The sequence below is a fragment of the Silene latifolia genome, unplaced genomic scaffold (genome assembly GCF_048544455.1).
Source record: "Silene latifolia isolate original U9 population unplaced genomic scaffold, ASM4854445v1 scaffold_345, whole genome shotgun sequence".
Classification (NCBI taxonomy): Eukaryota; Viridiplantae; Streptophyta; class Magnoliopsida; order Caryophyllales; family Caryophyllaceae; genus Silene; species Silene latifolia.
This window is the reverse complement of record NW_027413276.1, coordinates 83,268-101,789: the sequence shown is the minus strand read 5'-3', so window position 1 is coordinate 101,789 and position 18,522 is coordinate 83,268. Positions and strand designations below refer to the sequence as shown.

The following is an 18,522-nucleotide window of genomic DNA, read 5'->3' as shown; positions in this document are numbered from 1 at the left end:
CATGCTCTTGTTTGTCTTCACAATGCAAACTAGGGTTGCATGGCTAGGCTATTAGGTAATCATTGTGTTGTCTATTAAATTAAACAACACAATATTAGCCTAATACCTCTTTAATTTCAGTACACTTATAACATGGAGTCCATATTATTTTTTGTCAATTTGTCAATATGTAACATGTCACATGTCACATAAAATTGTTATGTATTTTTAACATATTAAAAATCAACGCATTATTAAAGATACGTCACATACAAAAATTGACTTAGTAATTTCATAATTACTTGTACCAAAATATTTTACCATTTATAAATCACAACAGATTGTGTTTATAATAATTCATTCAATTTCAATTGTTACCTCAAACAATTATTTCATCCGAGTAATGATACAATTCGATTACTCAGACCGTATCTCATTTAATCACATTTCAATATGATACGTAAATTTTACTTCCAAAATCGTCCGTCAATTTTCAAGTAATTTAATTAACTCGTAACATTATACGATTAATTAAATAATCAATTAAGAGTGTTGCCCTATAGGTATGACCTAGGGGATCAACTGATCACCACCGTCGCACGAGAGTAATGTCAAACTTTAGTCAGCCAATCATTACCGATATATGTTGACCAGTTGACAGTAACAATATTACTTCCCAATTGTATTTTTTATAATGAGATTTAAACATGTGATCATCATGATCAACAGTCGTGATCGCATTATTGTCGGAGGACACATATTCCAACAGTATCCTCGAGAATTCGAGGGGTAACCTACAAAGGTGCATTTTTCGGATCTTGGGGCAAGCTTGTTGTCATTCTTGGTCTTGACGTAAGAATCACATCCCCAAATTTTCATGTAGGATAGATTAGGAACTCTTCCTTTCCACATTTCAAATGGAGTTTTTCCGGTGGCCTTTGTGGGACTATTATTCAAAGATATAATTGCGGTTTGAATCGCAAATCCCCAAAACGAGTTTGGTAAATCGGTTTGACTCATCATTGATCGTACCATATCAAGTAGGGTTCGATTTCTCCTTTCGGCAACACCATTGAGTTGTGGTGTTCCGGGTGGAGAAAGTTGTGATATAATACCACAACCTTTCAAGTGTGAATCGAATTCAAGGCTAAGATATTCTCCACCACGATCGGAACGTAGTGCTTTTATCTTTTTGTCCAATTGGTTCTCTACTTTGTTTTGAAATTCCTTGAATTTCTGAAACGCTTCACTCTTATGTTTCATTAAATAGACATACCCATGTCTACTCAAATCGTCGGTGAAGGTTATAAAGTAGTCATAATTACCACGAGCGGTGATACTCATTGGTCCACATACATCGGTGTGTATGAGTCCCAATAGCTCACTAGCTCGTGTCCCTTTACCACTAAAAGGATTACGAGTCATTTTGCCAAGTAGGCAATATTCGCATGTACCATATGATTGATAATCAAATGGTGTAATCACATTAGTTGAAATTAATCTTTTGATGCGATTCTCGTTTATGTGACCTAATTGACAATGCCAAATGAACGCTTCACTTGGGTCACTTGATTTGAGTTTCTTTGATTGAATGTTATAGATATCATTAGTTGGATTTGAGGTCTCTAAAATGTAAATGCCATTGATAGAGGAAGCTTGGCCTATAACCAAGTCGTTCCTAGAAATAGTACAAGGATTGTTCTTAATGACAAAACAAAAACCGTCCATGTCTAGCATGGCGATTGAAATAATGTTTTTAGAGAGTGTAGGCACATAAAAACAATTATGCAAATACAACTCAAATCCATTAGGCAAAGCTAAAACATAAGTTCCTTTGGATTCGGCCGCTACCCGAGCTCCATTTCCAAGGCGTAGATCCACATCTCCCTTGCTAAGCCTCTCCACATCTCTTAAACCCTGTAAATGATTACAAAGGTGAGAACCACAACCGGTATCTAGTACCCATGTCGTAGTGGAAGTATAATTTATATCAATAACATAAATTTCTTTAGGAATTGTACCTTTTGGAGTGATGAGTCCTTCCCTTATATTTCGCAAATATACGGGACAATTCCTAAGCCAATGTCCCATGCCATAGCAATAATGGCACTCATCATTAACTTGCTTGAAGTTTTTGATTTTCTTTCCTTTCTTCTTGAACCTTTTGCCCTTTGAAGCAAGAACTTGATTGCTTGAGCTCCCACTAGCTTTGGCATCTTTATCTTCCAGAGACAAAGACCCTATAGATTGTATGAGGTAGTCTTCCTGAGATGGACTTACACGAGGTCTAGTAGTAGTAGTAGGTGGTTTAGAAGAAGTGATGAAGTTAAGGTTTCCATCCGAACCTATCCCAAAATGAAGTTCTCTAGTTGTGTCGAAATCATTGTTGGAGCAAACGTCGTCAAAAACATTGTGGTAAGACTCAATAGTTATTGGTGTGGTAGCATTTGATGGATTCATTGTAAAGAACTACAAATATGGAGGAAAAGGAAATATTAACATTTGTCTTTTTAAATCATACTTGTAAAAATTGACAAGATATGAACATTTAAATAGTGACCTCTACCCAACTATTATAAATGATTCCAAGACCCAAATTCATATCAACTTAGGCACGGGATAGCCGATGGAACCTTTATTAATATAACTCGGTGGATTAACTTTTAATCGATTCTACTTTTAGAACTCTTGGTCGATAAAATTACTCTAATATTTATCTATAGCCCGGAACACATGCGACTACGGTCACGAATACTTCCGTTGAGGTCAACCCAAATTTCGAATAAATGTGTCCATGATCCAAATTCACATTTATTTGGGCACGGGATGGCCGATGAAACCCTCATCAACACGAATTCGGTGGATAGACATTCATCACCCACTTCCCCTACGTAACAAGGTTTGTACCCTGGGATGGCCGAGTGCACTCCCTCGCGAAATAGGTTTTCATGGTTTCTACTATTTGGTAAGGCTATGTCTCAATTAATTGTTTTAGCGAGAGGTCATATCAATTTATTATCTATCACGTTTTAAGTGAACTAAAGCGGTGAACTACGATAATTTTAATTGACACGGTCGATAAACTCGATAAATTAAGGATGCATGTTTTAGTTATGGCGATTTAGCGATGCATGCGACATAAAATAAAATGCAAGCATAAAAATAAATAAATCCTAGTATGGCCTTTCCTAAAATAGAAAAACTATTTAACTATTACATATTCGGAAACCAACTCCATTGGTCCCTTGAACTTCGGTTGTGGCACGCATCTCGAGGTAACACCGTCTTTATGTATCACCATTCTTGAAGAAATCCGTCTTTGGGAACTCCTAATGAATAAAATTACATAATAAATTACATAATTTCCTATTATACATTTGTAACTAAAATAAAATAAATCTATTAAATTACAAAACGGTGATACGAGATCACAATAAAATTACAACCGAATCGATATTCCCATACATTTCGGGAAATACCAATTAAAATCTAAGGCCATACTAAGTAAAATTACATAATTCAAAAATTACATAAATTAAAATTATGACAATCATAAAGAAAATGCAGCATTATAATATGTATGAACATGCTCAATTTTATGCTAAATCGCCTTTAATTAGCCAATATCGTATATTACTCGGTTTTTACGGATTTGCGTGATTTCAACATTTTATAATCACAAAAATTACATAAATTCATATTTATGCATAAGTTAATTACCCTAACCTCTTAGGACTCAAAATATAGTCTTCACTAATAATTTGACCATAATTAACTCATATATATAAAATTGTTCATTAATGGACTAAAAATTACAAAAATGGGCTATAAACTTCAAATAAATCACAAAATTTCAAATAAATTTGAAATTTGAAATTTAACTCATGAACATTCTGGAAAAATACCATGACACTCATAATGTTCAAAATATTAGGTCAAAAATTTCGAAATTTTTCCGGAAAAACAATGTTGCGGTTAATCGGTTTTTAATAAAATAATCATAAAAACATGAGAAAAATTTTATTCATCAACTTTTCAATTTTAGATCTGAAAAAGATAATAAAATGCAACATTAGACGTTTTTCTTTAGTCATAGATTATGCTTTATTAAATTTTCACTAATAATGTCACTATTTATGCTATTTTTCTTCAAAAATCCATAAATCATGCAAAAAGACTTCACTATAGCCCGTTATTTTACACACATCTTGTAAAATTACATGTGACAACATATTAAATTTCTATGACCAGATTCGAAATTTAACTCATATTAACCTATTTTTCACCTAAATCCGAATTTAATAATGAAAAATCCATTTTTCGAGCATAACAAGTCCAAAAATTATGAAAATTTACAGGTTATCTCAAAATAATATATGTGACAACATATCCATGGATAATTACTGGAAAATTTGAAGTATAGCTAATTTTAGACCGAAAATGACATTTTTACTCATAAAATCATATTTAAATGTCATTATTGTATAATATGAACAATAAAAATCCGTAAATTTAACCAAAATATCCTAAAACATTTTAGGTCCATAAATTTTAACATGAATGAATTAATTTCGTGATATATCATAATAACACAAATTTTACAAGTTTTATATGTTAATCTTTATAACTCAGAAAAACATTTAACCGATTTGCATGCAAACAACCATGGCCCTTGATACCGATTGAAGGAAAAGTAGATCTATATACTTACATATTCATATATATGTTATAAATTAATTTGTCATAAAATTAATAAAAGGTCTTATGCATGCAAACATTAAAGCAAAATAAGGAAGAATTATTATTCTTACATTGTATTTTCGGTTCAAATGGGCACAAAAGAAATCTCCTTTTCTTTTGTTCTTGAGCTTTCATTTTGGATGAACAAAAGATCCAAGTGTAGGATCTCTCCCAAGGAATAATACCCAAGGCTTTCTCTTAATTAAAATTAATATTATAGGTACTAGATAATATTAATTTTGTAGAAAAATGACCCAAAATAATTTGGTATTTTGGCTCTCTAAAACCGGTTAGAGGAGAGGAGGAAGAAGAAGTTTTTTTTATCTTTCTAAAATCTTATTTAGATGAGTTGAATGAATAATAATAGAATGATACCCACTTATTCATGTAGTGTATATCAAAATATAAGACAAAAATCCTTTTGTCTTTCCTAGGGTGAAACCGGGTAGGAGGGAAGAAAGGGGGAAGAGAAAGACCCAATGCATGCCCTTGTTTGCCTTCACAATGCAAACTAGGGTTGCATGGCTAGGCTCTATTAAGAATGATTGTGTTTTCCACTTATTTAATCAACCATAATATTAGCCTAAACCACCTCCAATTTTCGGCACTTATGATAATATGGATTCCATATTATTTTTGTCAATTGTCAATATGTCACATGTCATATGTAACATAAATTTGTTATGTATTTTTAACATATTAAAAATCAACGTATTAATAAAAATGGGTAAGGCCACCTGTTTTGGCTTACTTAAGAGAGCATTTTGTTGCTCAAAGTTTGGCTAGTGCTTTTGCTTGTTTTCTCTCTTGTTTTTCCCCCACATGCAATTGATAAAAACTCTCTACAATACTAATACTCATCATCTATTACTAGAGGTAGTAATACAAGAACATTAGTATTATTAAGGTTATATTTCTACTACATATCTAGTTAATATTAGTAGGAATTTTTGGGTTTAATCTTGGGTGCAATTTATTGGAGTGGCTTCTATACTTGGAGTCTTAGGAGGATCATCCATCAAATTTAGCTCAAGAACAAGTGAAGGAAGGTGACCTTACTTGTGCCCACATATTTCGAACCATTTAACAATGTAAGGAACATTGTTTTTCTTATAAATCTTTCATATTGTTATGCATGCACTAGATCTAAAGAACAAATAATTAACAAGTTAATTAGTTCACTATTAGAGGAGTCTAATAATAGGTATATGACCCTAACATGGTGGTCACAAGGGAAAGAAGCAAACTCCCTACAAGAACAAAGGAAAAGCTTATGAAGCTAGCTCCTCTAAGCCCAAGAAGGGTGCCCCGTCCGGGGACAAATGCCACTATTGTAATGGTGTTGGGCATTAGAAGAGAAATTGTCCTAAGTAACTTGGCGATATCAAAGCTGGAAAAGTTATTCCAGTAGGTAAATTACTATCCCTATCTTTTATGTTTCAAATCTCAACTTTGGTATTCTGATACAAGCTATGATATTTTCCCTTTTTATTGTAATTAGGGAATCCTAGCAAGGACAAGGGCAAAGAAAAGCAAGCCTAAAAGATCTTGAGGGAAGCTAGATGTAGCCGACCATGATGCTACATCGGTGGATTCTTGGGTTTATTATGTTTTGTCTTTAGTTTTATGTTGAATTTTTAGAACTATTTTGATTTCCTCGTTGGTCGGTCCGCTTTGCGCTTAGATTTCGGTTACTTGTCGTTAGGAGCACCTAAACCAAAACAATATTTATAATTTCACAAACAACTCTACTACTAGTAAAGAGGCAAGTAAAGGTCCGATCCCAAGGGACGAGTATTGATGTAGGATTTTCGATTGCGAGTAGTGGTGTCTATGGGTGTCGCAATTTGGGTTGAGATAAGAATATCACAAAACTAAATAACAATAAAAGTAAACAAGCAAGATAAGGATTCATAGGCTCGCATTTCATCAAACCTAACATGTGCATAAGTTAAGATCACAACAAGCAAGCAAATAAATTATGTGAACATATTAAATTAAGCATGAATCATCCCCCATGTTGGTTTCCTCTAATTCCCCATTAACCCTAGTTAAGGAAACTACTCACTCATTATCAAGTTTAACATGTTAACAAGGTTGTCAATCATATTAACAAAGCAAAACATGAAGAATAAATGAAGATGATTAACAATAATTAAAAAGGGATTAAGAGAATTATACCTAATGATGATTCCAAAATAATAATGCAAAGAATAATAGAAGTACTTGATGATTGATGAAAGGTTGTCAATCTCCCAATAAACCCAAATAATCTTCAATTACCCAAAATAAAAGATGAATAATAGAGAAATTGAGGAAATGAGATTTATATTAATACTTGATTAGAAGTTGATTACAAGATTAAAGAGAGATTAGAATAATATAAACTACACTAAAGATTGATAAGAAGAACATGATAATCTAATTAGACTAATGGGGTATTTATAGTGGGGATTAGGTGCACAAATTAGGGTTACTAAGGGCTTAAATAACGATTAAGTCCTTGAGGAATCGCCCCTCTCAAGAAAAGATGCGGGTCTCCTTTTAGCTAGTCTTTCAAAAATATGCGCATCTCGAATGAAGAATGAAGAGGACGTGTTGCTCTGGAGGACAATCCGAGCGTCCAAAAGGTTGGGACGTGCGGATTGTGTGGGTGTTGGACGAGCGGCCTGGCAGCTTGGACGAGCGTTCTGTGGAGCTTCTGGATGGGCGTCTCGAAGGATGAGACGCTCGGATCCCAGTCCAGCTTTTTTTCATCTTTTCATCTTCCAACAATCCTCCGAGGGGACAAAGAAAGACGGGTGGGTCCAGGGACCCAGTGGGAGCATCCCTGTCCGTGCAAACTCCTCGTAAACCGGGTACATGGCAAGAGCCATGTCCATCTTGTGCTGATCAAAACTCCTGCATAAATCACTCAACACACGTAAAACCGCCCTTTGTTCCATGACCGCAGGGATAACGATAGGTGCAGGGGGTCGAAAAGTGGCCGGGAAACCCGTGGGAGCAGGAGTGGAGGAGGAGGGGGCCTGTGAAGAGGAGGCGCGAGCTCTTCCCGAGATGGAAGCAGTAGTGGTGCCTGCCCTAATAGGGAGCCTATAGCTAGGCAAAGGCGGTCGAGTCGCCCCCAAAACAGTTTTAAGGGGCAAAATGGGAGGGAGGCCAAGGATAGGAATGGGGTTGCAAATCAAAGAATCAATCTTCCACCAAACCCGAGTGTCGACCCACTTCACGGACTTGACGTAGTCAAGGTCCATGAAGCGTGCATGAGGGTCTAGAGGAGCCTCCTCTCAAGGAAAGACAGGAACCAGACGGTGGGCTATACCAGTCACCAACCCACCGCAGACAATAGTGGTCAAAGAGGTACCCTCACTTATTGTGTTAAAGTGAGAGGCAGTCAAATAAGCGATGTTATAAATATGGGCTACCCGACTCTCGATGTTCAGGTAGCCTGCCAAGATAGACAATTCAATTGTATTATCATTATTTGACTCTTTGCGACAAAGATGGTGTTGCCCATCAGCTGGAAGAAGTAACGAAAAGAGGGTAAGTGGACGAAAGTGCCCTTCCTCTTAGGGGCGTCCAGGTCGGATATGCACGACCACATTACCCTGTGCATATCAGAAGATTCCGAGTGTTACCCTCGAAACAAAGACCCAAATAACCAGCAAACTCAACTAATGTGAAGGAGTAAGTAATATTAAACAGCCGAAAAGAGATACATGAGCTACTTTTATTAGCTTCAAAAGAAGCCTAGTCGAAAGCAAAAGAAGAGAAAAACTCAAGGGTTAAAATATGGAAAGTGAACTCAGCCATGTCCACCAATCCTGACATCCCTGTCCCATTTAGCAGAGAAACAGCGGATTCAAGACACCCTAATTTTTCTAAAGTCGGCTTATGTATAAAACGGGTTGCTTGAACTTTCGTTTTTTCGACCAAGGTAAGGAATTTAGCTCTCTGAGTAGAGGAAGAGAAAATCACCTGCGAATAGCCAGGTAGACTATCCGTAGTTAACTCGACCATTGGCGGCGGAACCCGCGACCGTTTAGATGCTCCTTGACTGCTTGTCTGCCCGCGGTCTACTGCCTTCCCTTTCGTCATTTATGCTTCCTACAAAATTTAACAAACTCAACAACTAGCTTTCCACAATATTGAATAATGAAAATTAACAAACCCTCAATTACAAACAGAAATCAAACATTAAATTAGGGATTCGAAAATATTGGGGAAAACAAAATTAGACTCCTCCTAGTTGTTGAGATGGCTCGAAATTCAAAGAAATAGGATAGCAAATGCAATTAAAGCACAAATTCGAAAAGAAATTAGCCCTAAATCGATTTTCCCCAAATCGATTTTTTTTCGAAACAATGTGAGATTGCTCGAAATTTGGGCATTATTATTCAGCAAAAATCAAATTTAAAGGACCAAAATATGATTAGCGACATACCTTTGATGAGATCTTGGAGATTTGAGCAAGAAAAATCGAAATTAAAGGGGGATTTGAGTCGAAAAATCGCAATGAGGAAGAGTTAGGGTTTTTTCTTCTTTTTTTTTCGTTCAAGTGTTATGAATGAATGATGGAGGAAAAGAAGTAAGACTTCCCTATATTGTTCACCTCTGATGTCGCACTGTGGTCGATCGACTATCAGACCCAGTCGATCGACTAATCTTCCTTTGAAACAGCTCCTGCCTTTTTCCTCTTCAGTCGATCGACTGATGTTTCTGGTCGATCGACTTCAGGTACTGGCAATTAAGCTCAATTACGTTAAAATTGCTTTTTTCAACTTCAATTTTCCATCTTTCTCTCATAAACATCCAGCAAATCACCCTACGCACTTTGCATAAAATAATTACCTGCAACACTCGCAAAGGCGCACGTCTTCCCATAACAGTAGTTGCAAACTATAATAAAATAAATCTAAAACTCCTAATGCAAATTAATTAAATAAAACTGTAAAGTTCCTAATTACATAAAAATTACAAGCCGGGTTGCCTCCCGGTTAGCGCTGGTTTAAGAGGTCCCGCACGACCTTCTTACCTCAATTTGCAGCTTCTAAAAGTGGGTCAAAGTATAGTACTTCGACCTGCCCAACAAATTCGTCTGCACCGTGATAGTGTTTCACGTATTGACCATTCACTTTGAATCGGTCTCCAGATGAGGTTTCCAATTTAACTGATCCGAATTTTGTAACTGCTGTGACCGTATAAGGGCCACTCCACCTGGATTTCAGCTTACCAGGAAATAAACGGATACGAGCATTAAAAAGGAGTACCTTATCACCGACATTGAACTCGCGCTTGATGATCCTCTTGTCATGCCATCGCTTCGTCTTCGCCTTGTAGATCCTAGCATTATCATAGGCTAGCAGCCTAAATTCTTCTAACTCATTCAACTGCGTCATACGTTTCTCACGAGAGAGGTTAGGATCTAAATTCAAATCACAAATTGCCCACCAAGATTTACGTTCTAATTCAACAAGCAAATGACATGTTTTACCATAAATCAATCGGAACGGTGACATCCCAATTGGCGTTTTAAACGCGGTCCTATAAGCCCACAAAACATCATCCAACTTAAGACTCCAATCTTTCCGCGATTTAGAAACAACTTTAGCTAACATTTCTTTCAATTCTCGGTTAGCAATCTCAACTTGACCACTAGTTTGGGGATGATACCCCAAACCTCTACGATGTTGGACACCGAATTTAGTCAACATAGCACAAAGCTGTTTTTCTTTAAAATGCATACCTCCGTCGCTAATGACAACCCTAGGGACACCAAAACGAGGGAAGATTATCTTTTTAAACAGCTTAATCACTGCTTTTGCATCGCAATGAGGGGTAGCAACAACTTCTACCCATTTGGACACATAATCTATAGCTATGAGGATATATTTATTACCTTGACTGCTCAAAAAGGGTCCTTGATAATCAATGCCCCAGACATCAAAAATCTCAACCTCTAGAATGCCTACCTGTGGCATCTCATGTCTCTTTGAAATATTCCCCGATCTTTGACAAGCATCGCACTCAGCAACAAAGTTCCGACTATCTGCATGCAAAGTTGGCCAATAGAAACCAGATTGGAGTACCTTAGCCACAGTCCGGGACGGACCATGGTGACCACCATAGGCAGAAGAGTGACAAGCTTCTAGGATATCCTTGACCTCGCATTGAGGCACACATCTCCGGATAAGACCGTCTGCACATTCCTTAAAAACAAATGGATCATCCCAAAAGTATTGTCTAGCATCATAAGCGAACCGCTTCTTCTGCTGCCATGAAAGCTTGGGTGGTATTTTACCTGTCACTGCAAAATTAGCATAATCAGCAAACCACGGAGGTGGATAAGACCCCGAATTAGTAATAGCTAACAGACTCTCATCAAGAAAAGAATCATTAACGGGTAACGAATCTTCCCTTTCTGTCAGCTGCAGACGAGATAAGTGGTCAGCCACCACATTCTCTACACCTTTCTTATCTTTAATCTCCAAATCAAACTCCTGCAAAAGGAGTATCCACCTCAAAAGCCCCGGCTTCCCATCCTTCTTAAGAAAGAGAGTCTTCAGCGCTGCATGGTTAGTATAAACAATAACCTTAGAACCCAACAAATAAGACCGAAATTTATCTAAGGCAAAAACTACAGCTAGAAACTCCTTCTCAGTTGTGTAATAATTAACTTGAGCCTCATCCAGAGTTTGGCTCGCATAATATATGGCATTCAAAACTTTATTTTTCCGTTGTCCTAAAACTGCACCAATCGCATAATCGCTGGCATCACACATAATCTCGAATGGGAGGTCCCAATCAGGCGGCTGAATGATTGGCGCAGAAACTAGAGCCTCCTTTAACCTGTTAAAAGCTAAAAGGCATTCATCAGTAAACTCAAAAACAGCATCCTTAAGAAGCAATTGTGTAAGTGGTTTAGCAATTTTAGAAAAGTCCTTAATGAACCGCCGATAAAAACCAGCATGGCCAAGGAAATTCCTCACTCCTTTAACATTCATAGGAGGAGGCAGTTGCTTAATCACTTGCACTTTTTCTTTATCAACATGTATGCCCTTATCAGAAATCAAATGTCCCAACACAACTCCCTCATTGACCATGAACTGACATTTTTCCCAGGTTAAAACAAGATTAACATCAATACAACGCTGCATGATTTTATCAAGGTTAGCTAAACAACCATCAAAGTCATTACCATAAACTGAGAAGTCATCCATAAATACCTCCATAATATTCTCTATATAATCAGAAAAAATCCCCATCATGCACCTCGAAAGGTAGTCAACGCGTACAAATCCGAAAGGCATTCTACGGTATGCAAAAACACCCTGTGGACAGGTAAATGTAGTCTTACTATGATCATCCGGAAGAATAGGGATCTGAAAGAACCCTGAATATCCGTCTAGGAAACCGAAAAATTTATTCGAGGTTAGTCTTTTGGTCATCTGGTCAACAAAAGGGAGGGGGAAATGGTCTTTCTTTGTGGCGGCATTTAACTGTCTGTAGTCAATGCACATCCGCCAACCTATTACAATTCGAGTTGGTATTAATTCATTTTTCTCATTCTGTATCACAGTGGTCCTTCCTTTCTTCGGGACTACCTGAACTGGGCTAACCCACTTGGAGTTGCCAACTGTATAAATAATTCCTGCATCGAGTAATTTCATTACCTCAGCCATGACCACCTCCTGCGTCTTCGATTCAGCTTTCGCTGACCCTGTCTGTAAGGCTTGTGACCGTCCTCTAGCTCAATTCTGTGCATACAAATGTCAGGGCTGATGCCCTTAATATCATCCAAAGAGTAACCTAAAGCTTTCCTGTTTTTCTTAAGTACACACATCAAAGCAGAAAGTTGGTTAACGTCAAGCTTAGCACTAACAATAGCTGGGTATTGCTCCGTATCATCTAAAAAGACATACTTAAGATTTGGAGGAAGTGGCTTACGCTCTGGCACCTTTACCTCAGCAGCATAGGCAGAATCAACTTCAATGGTATAGCAAGTGTTAACCAAATTCTCGTTGGCCAGGCTTATGATCATCTCATCTTCTTCCTCTGTGAGCTCGCGGTCTTCCATTACTGCTTCCAAAACATCCACTCATCAAAGATTCTCCGCTGGATTAATCGCACACTCATCTAAACGGATTAAATCAGCTAAAGGATCCTTGGTTAAGGATTCCCTCCATTACAATTAACAGCCCACAACAATATCAACGGAATAACACGTATCATCGTCGGCGGGTTCGATCCACGGTGCGAGCAAGACTGAACTCAATTGTGTCATCCCCTACCTCCGAGGTCAAGACTCCGCGTTTGACATCTATCACGGCCCCAGCCATATGTAAAAATGGTCTACCTAAGATAATAGGTATCTGACTATCCTCAGCAATGTCTAAAACGACGAAATCGACAGGAATAAAGAACTTACCCACTCGAACGGGTACATCTTCTAAAATTCCTAAGGGTCTCTGAATCGATCTATCTGCCATCTGAAGGGTCATATTGGTCACCTTAAGGTTACCTATATTTAACTTTTCACACACAGAGTATGGCATAACACTGACACTGGCCCCTAGATCACAAAGAGCTTTCCCAAATTCATGGATACCTATAGTACATGAAATTGAAAAACTACCCGGGTCTTTTAATTTAGGTGGTATGTTGCTTCGTGAAAGAACATTACACTCCTCCGTGAAGGCAATAATACCAACATCATTAAAAAATTTCTTACGAGTCAAAATATCCTTCATAAACTTAGTGTAAGAAGGTACTTGGGTAATTAAATCAGTGGAAGGAATGGTTACCACAAGATTCTTAACGATCTCCAAAAACTTACCGAACTTATGCTCCAACTTTGTATTCTTTAAACACTCCGGATACGGGACTGCAACACTTGTCGTAGGGTCGACAATTTTCGTCTTCCGAATGTTTAAAATCTCCGTCAAATCGTCACTGGCTGAGGTATGTTGCAATTTAATTGACGGATTTTCGTTCAGCACTGGAGACCCAGTCGATAGACCATTGGGCTCGGTCGATAGACCACTGGTGCTGGGTTCAAATAGTTCCTGGTCAGAAACTTTTTCGTCATAGATTCTGGTCGATCGACTGATGTTGTTGGTCGATCGACCACTGGTACTGGCAGTAGAGTTCGTTTTCGCACCAGAATTTAAATCTGACTTTTCATCATTTTCCGAGTCTTTTCTTGGCTTATTAGGACCGTCATATGACAGACCACTGCGGAGGTGAATTACATTAAGTGTCTCAATAGGAACCTCACGATTGCTTGAAGAATTTGCGATTTGGTTAGCCGCTAAAATCTTCAACTGCTTCTCGAAATTCCTTGCAGATTCAATCCCAGCTTCTTCTATTTTCGTGACTTGAACCAAAAGAGCTCGGATTATTTCTCTCAATTCCGCGGTCTCATCTGAGTTATGAACAGGAATTTCAATTTTCTTCTCGGAAGCCTTAGAAGTGTCGAGCTTTTCGAGCCGGGCATTAATAGAAGCTATGAGTGTCGCAACGGCACTCATTTCATCACTTGGCTTTCGCGAATTTCCACGCGAACTCCCATATTCAGCTCTATGAACTGCCATCTCCTCAATAGTGTTCCAACCTTTATTAGACTCCACATTGTTTTAGAACCTACCATTTGCAGCCGCATCAAGGATGACTCTGTAGTCATCGTACAAGGCATTATAAAATTGGTTGCGAAGGTACCACTGCTGAAAACCATGGTGAGGAACAGATCGAACTAGTTTCTTGAAATGGACCCATGCTTCATGTAATTCCTCATCGGGTCCTTGCTGGAAATTTGTAATTTGACTTCTCAAAGCATTGGTTTTAACAGGCGGATAATATCTTTTGTAGAAAGCCAAAGCTAGAGATGTCCAGTTTGTAACTCCAGCTGCTACCTTATCAAGGTAGCGGTACCACTCACGCGCAAAATCTTTTAAGGAGTATAAAAATAATGTCTCCTTTACTTCATCTTGGGTCACTCCAGCAGGTACAGGTATGGAACAGCAATAATCCGTGAAGATCTCTATATGCTTCCCAGGATCTTCATCTGGTAATCCCCCAAACAGGTTCCGCTCCACTAAAGAGATGTGAGAGGGGCGGATGTCAAAAGTCCCCTGTATAGGAACAGGGAGGCTAAATCCCTGAGGAATATCTTGTACCTTTGGCTGAGAATGATCATATATTGTTGGCATGTTTGTAGCAAAATCGGGAGTACTCAAGTCTTCTTCTCAAAATCTTCTTCTAACTGTGCACAAGCAAAACTATAAGGAAAAGGTAAGCAACGGCCTCAAGGAACCAAAGTTCCTTGAGACAAGAAAAATAAACTAAAAATAAAGCAAACAGAATTACACCGTCTCCCCGGCAACGGCGCCCAAATTTGATACCATCGTTTTGTATCAAAATTGAATTTGTAAACCAAACTAAAACTATAGCTAGTGATAGTAAGGGTCGAACCACAGAGAGACAAGATCAATTCTATTTGCTATTTTTAATCTATTGTAGTGACAATTATGGGGGGGGAGGGGGGTTGGTTGGTTGATTTTAAACTAATTACTAAAATTTAAATGAAGTTTAAAGTACATAATAAAAAACAGCTAGGAACTTTGGTTCACCCTGGCTTAAAGGTCAGTCAAGTAAAATCAAGGTCTATCCAATACTGTCTCAAGATGTCAAATAGGTCCTCTAAGTCCCTATTCGAACTAAGCCTCTCGGTCTTCTTTCACCCTAGAATGAGACTAGTTTGCTTTCGCTCCACTAGTCTTTCCAATTACTTGTAAAAAATCTAACTCCGCTAATCTCTCAATCTAGCAAAGGGGTAAAATCTCACAACAGTAAATAAGACCGGTACGCGTTCAACCTAGACTTAATAAAATCAACTTATAACGCCATGGATTCCCTAATTCCTAGCATAGGAATTTAGCTACGCATGATTAAGAATATGACAATTTCAAAATTAGAGATACGGAATAAAATTGACATGATTGAATTGGAATTAAAACTAAGGGATTAAAACTAAATTGCTTGAATATAAATTGGTAGAAACTAGAATTAAATAAACAAGAATAAGAGAAGATTGAAATTGAATTAAAGCTTACTAAAGGATTTGATGAACAAAACAATTGATTGAAATCCGTAGTCTCTACATCTTCGTTCCCAAAAACTAGATCTAAAACTTCAGTTGTTCCCTAATGAAAAACATAACCTAAATTATTTGTTCCGTACTACTGATAAACGTTCTACCCATAAGATAAATTACAAGTGGGCTTTCAAAAGACAAACGCGTAAAAGAAATCACAGCTTTGAGACCTGGTCGATTGACCAAGTGGCACGGTCGATCGACCACCTAGTACACTGCGCAACACTGTTTCCTCTACTGAACTCCACGATCGATAGACTGGGGTATCTGGTCGATAGACCAGTAATGCTGTAGCAGATTGCAGCCCTCCAATCTTCATGCACGCAATCCGAGGCGAGCAAGTTCTGAGCTTCTAACTTCATAGTTTCCATAAAATGCCCCCGGGAACAGATAAAGGCTCGATTTAGCTTACTTCCGGTCATTCCTACAATAATGACACAGGAAATACAAAGTAAACCGTTTCGGGAGAAATAATAGCTTAAAGCTAATAAATACGCATAGAAATACGTGCCAAAAACACTAATAAAGTGTATAGAATATGCACGTATCAATTTCCATGAATTTTCCAAGTTGGTCATCAAACTTAGGCTTAGCTTGACGACTCGGGAATGGAAGTCTAATCACAATGGGCTTCTTCTCTTTGGCCTTTTCTTCACTTTTCTTTGAAACTTCTTGATTGGTGGGTTCTTCTTCCCTAGAGTTTTGCACAACTCTCTCCTTGTCACTAGCTTCCACAACTTCATCCTCAACTTGTTTCTTTGGCCCTTCATATCTTGTACCACTCCTCAAGTGAATGGCACTAACCGTTTCATGTCTTGGGGGATTACTTTGAGGTGGTAATTGCCCCTTTTGTCTTTGAGAGCTTGAAGATGCTAGTTGGGTCATTTGAGTTTCCAACATTTTTGTGTCGGCTAGGATGTTGTTGATGGTGATGTCTTTTGCTTGGCTATCTCTTTGCATTTGAGTGAAAAATTCAAGTTGATTCTTTTGCATTTGGAGGACCGCTTTTTGAACATCAAAACCTTGGTCATTTAGTTGATTGTATGGAGTTTGATTTTGATAACCTTTGTTTTGGTTGTAAAAGGGTCTTTGATTTTGCTTTCTCATGGGAGGTGGGGTGTATGTTGGTTGAGGGTTTTGAACATTTTGGCTTTTGTATGAGAGATTTGGGTGGAATTTGGTGTTTTTATTGCAATAGTTGGAATAAGGGGTTCTACTTTTGTATGCTTGAAAAGCATTCACTTGCTCATTTGTTCCCCTACATTCACTTTGATCATGTCCCAAAGTTCCACAATTCTCACATATCCCACTTAGGATTTATGAAGATGCCACCATGGCATTAACATGATGCTTTGGTGATTTTGAGGCTTCTTCAAGCTTAGCCATAGCCTTCTCAAACTTCAAGTTGATGGTATCAATATGAGCACAAAGTTAAACACCCAATTGGGTAATAGAGTCCACTTCATGCTTTCCTCCTCTAGTAGCCTTGCGAGGTCTACTATATTTTGAGTTATGGACCGCCATTTCCTCAATCTTGTTCCAAGTTTGATTATCGTCAACTTCGGTGAACATACCATTTGATCCCATGTTGAGAATGTTTCTTGAGTATTCATAAAGACCATTCCAAAATTGTTGTACCAAGAACCACTCGCTAAGTCCATGATGAGGACATGAGTGATAAATTCCTTTGAATTGCTCCCAAGCTTCATACAAAGATTCTTCGTCCCTTTGCTTAAAACCCGTAATTTGAGCTCTTAGCATGTTAGTCTTTTCCGGAGGGTAGAATTTTTTGTAGAAAGCTAGAGCCAACTTCTTCCAAGAGTCAATTCCAAGAGTACCCTTATCAAGGCTCTTCAACCATTGTTTCGCGGTACCAATTAGAGAAAAAGTTAATAAGACCCATCGAATTTGGTCTTGAGTCACTCCGGTTTGTGAAATCGCATCACAATAGTCACAAAAAGTTTCCATGTGAGAATGAGGGTCTTTACTAGGCATCCCCCCAAATTGGCTTCTTTCGACTAATTGGATAAATCCGAATTTTGCAATTAAATTTCCGGTTAAGTGTTGTGGTGTGGGAGTTCCATTGGGTAGGTTCTCCTCGGTTGGTACGGAATGTGATGAAAACTTAGGCATTGTGGGTTGATTGTGCGGTTGATTTTGTGTTGGGTTCTCCTCACCTTCTCTTGCAAAATGGTGGATGAACTCAATAGTATTTGGTTGAATATCTACAACCTCACCAATACCTCTCAAAGTATTTGTAGCAATTCTTCTATTGGTTGTCAAAGTCCTTTCAATTTCGTGATCAATGGGTAACAAGTTACCTTGTGATCTTCTAGACATGCAAAATATCAAACAACTTGAAAACAATTAGAACAAACCTTGAGGAGTTTTACTTTCCCAAGGCAAAGAAAGACACAACTAATAACAATCAAAGAAAATCAAATCAAGTTAACACCGTCCCCGGCAACGACGCCATTTTTGGTCGGTCAGCTTTGCGCTTAGATTTCGGTTACTTGTCGTTAGGAGCACCTAGACCAAAACAATATTTATAACTTCACAAAGAACTCTACTACTAGTAAAGAGGTAAGTAAAGGTCGGATCCCAAGGGACGGGTATTGATGTAGGATTTTCGATTGCGAGTATTGGTGTCT

At 38.0% G+C, this 18,522-nt stretch overlaps 1 protein-coding gene and 1 non-coding gene across 2 annotated transcripts; one reads left to right on the top strand and one right to left on the bottom strand.

Moving 5' to 3' along the window:
• Positions 1–9,989: 9,989 nt before the first annotated feature.
• On the bottom strand, positions 9,990–14,927 carry LOC141639338 (uncharacterized; the record flags this gene model as incomplete). Its single annotated transcript, XM_074448490.1, has 4 exons — positions 14,450–14,927; positions 14,157–14,332; positions 13,152–14,042; positions 9,990–10,109 (listed from the first exon to the last, which is right to left on the bottom strand). Coding segments are annotated over exons 1-4 (1,665 nt in total), but the record flags the coding sequence as incomplete, so codon positions are not given.
• A 2,598-nt stretch (positions 14,928–17,525) lies between these two features.
• Positions 17,526–17,632, top strand: LOC141639340 (small nucleolar RNA R71). The gene has a single exon (XR_012542475.1). It is a non-coding gene; the product is annotated as a small nucleolar RNA R71 (small nucleolar RNA).
• Positions 17,633–18,522: the final 890 nt, after the last annotated feature.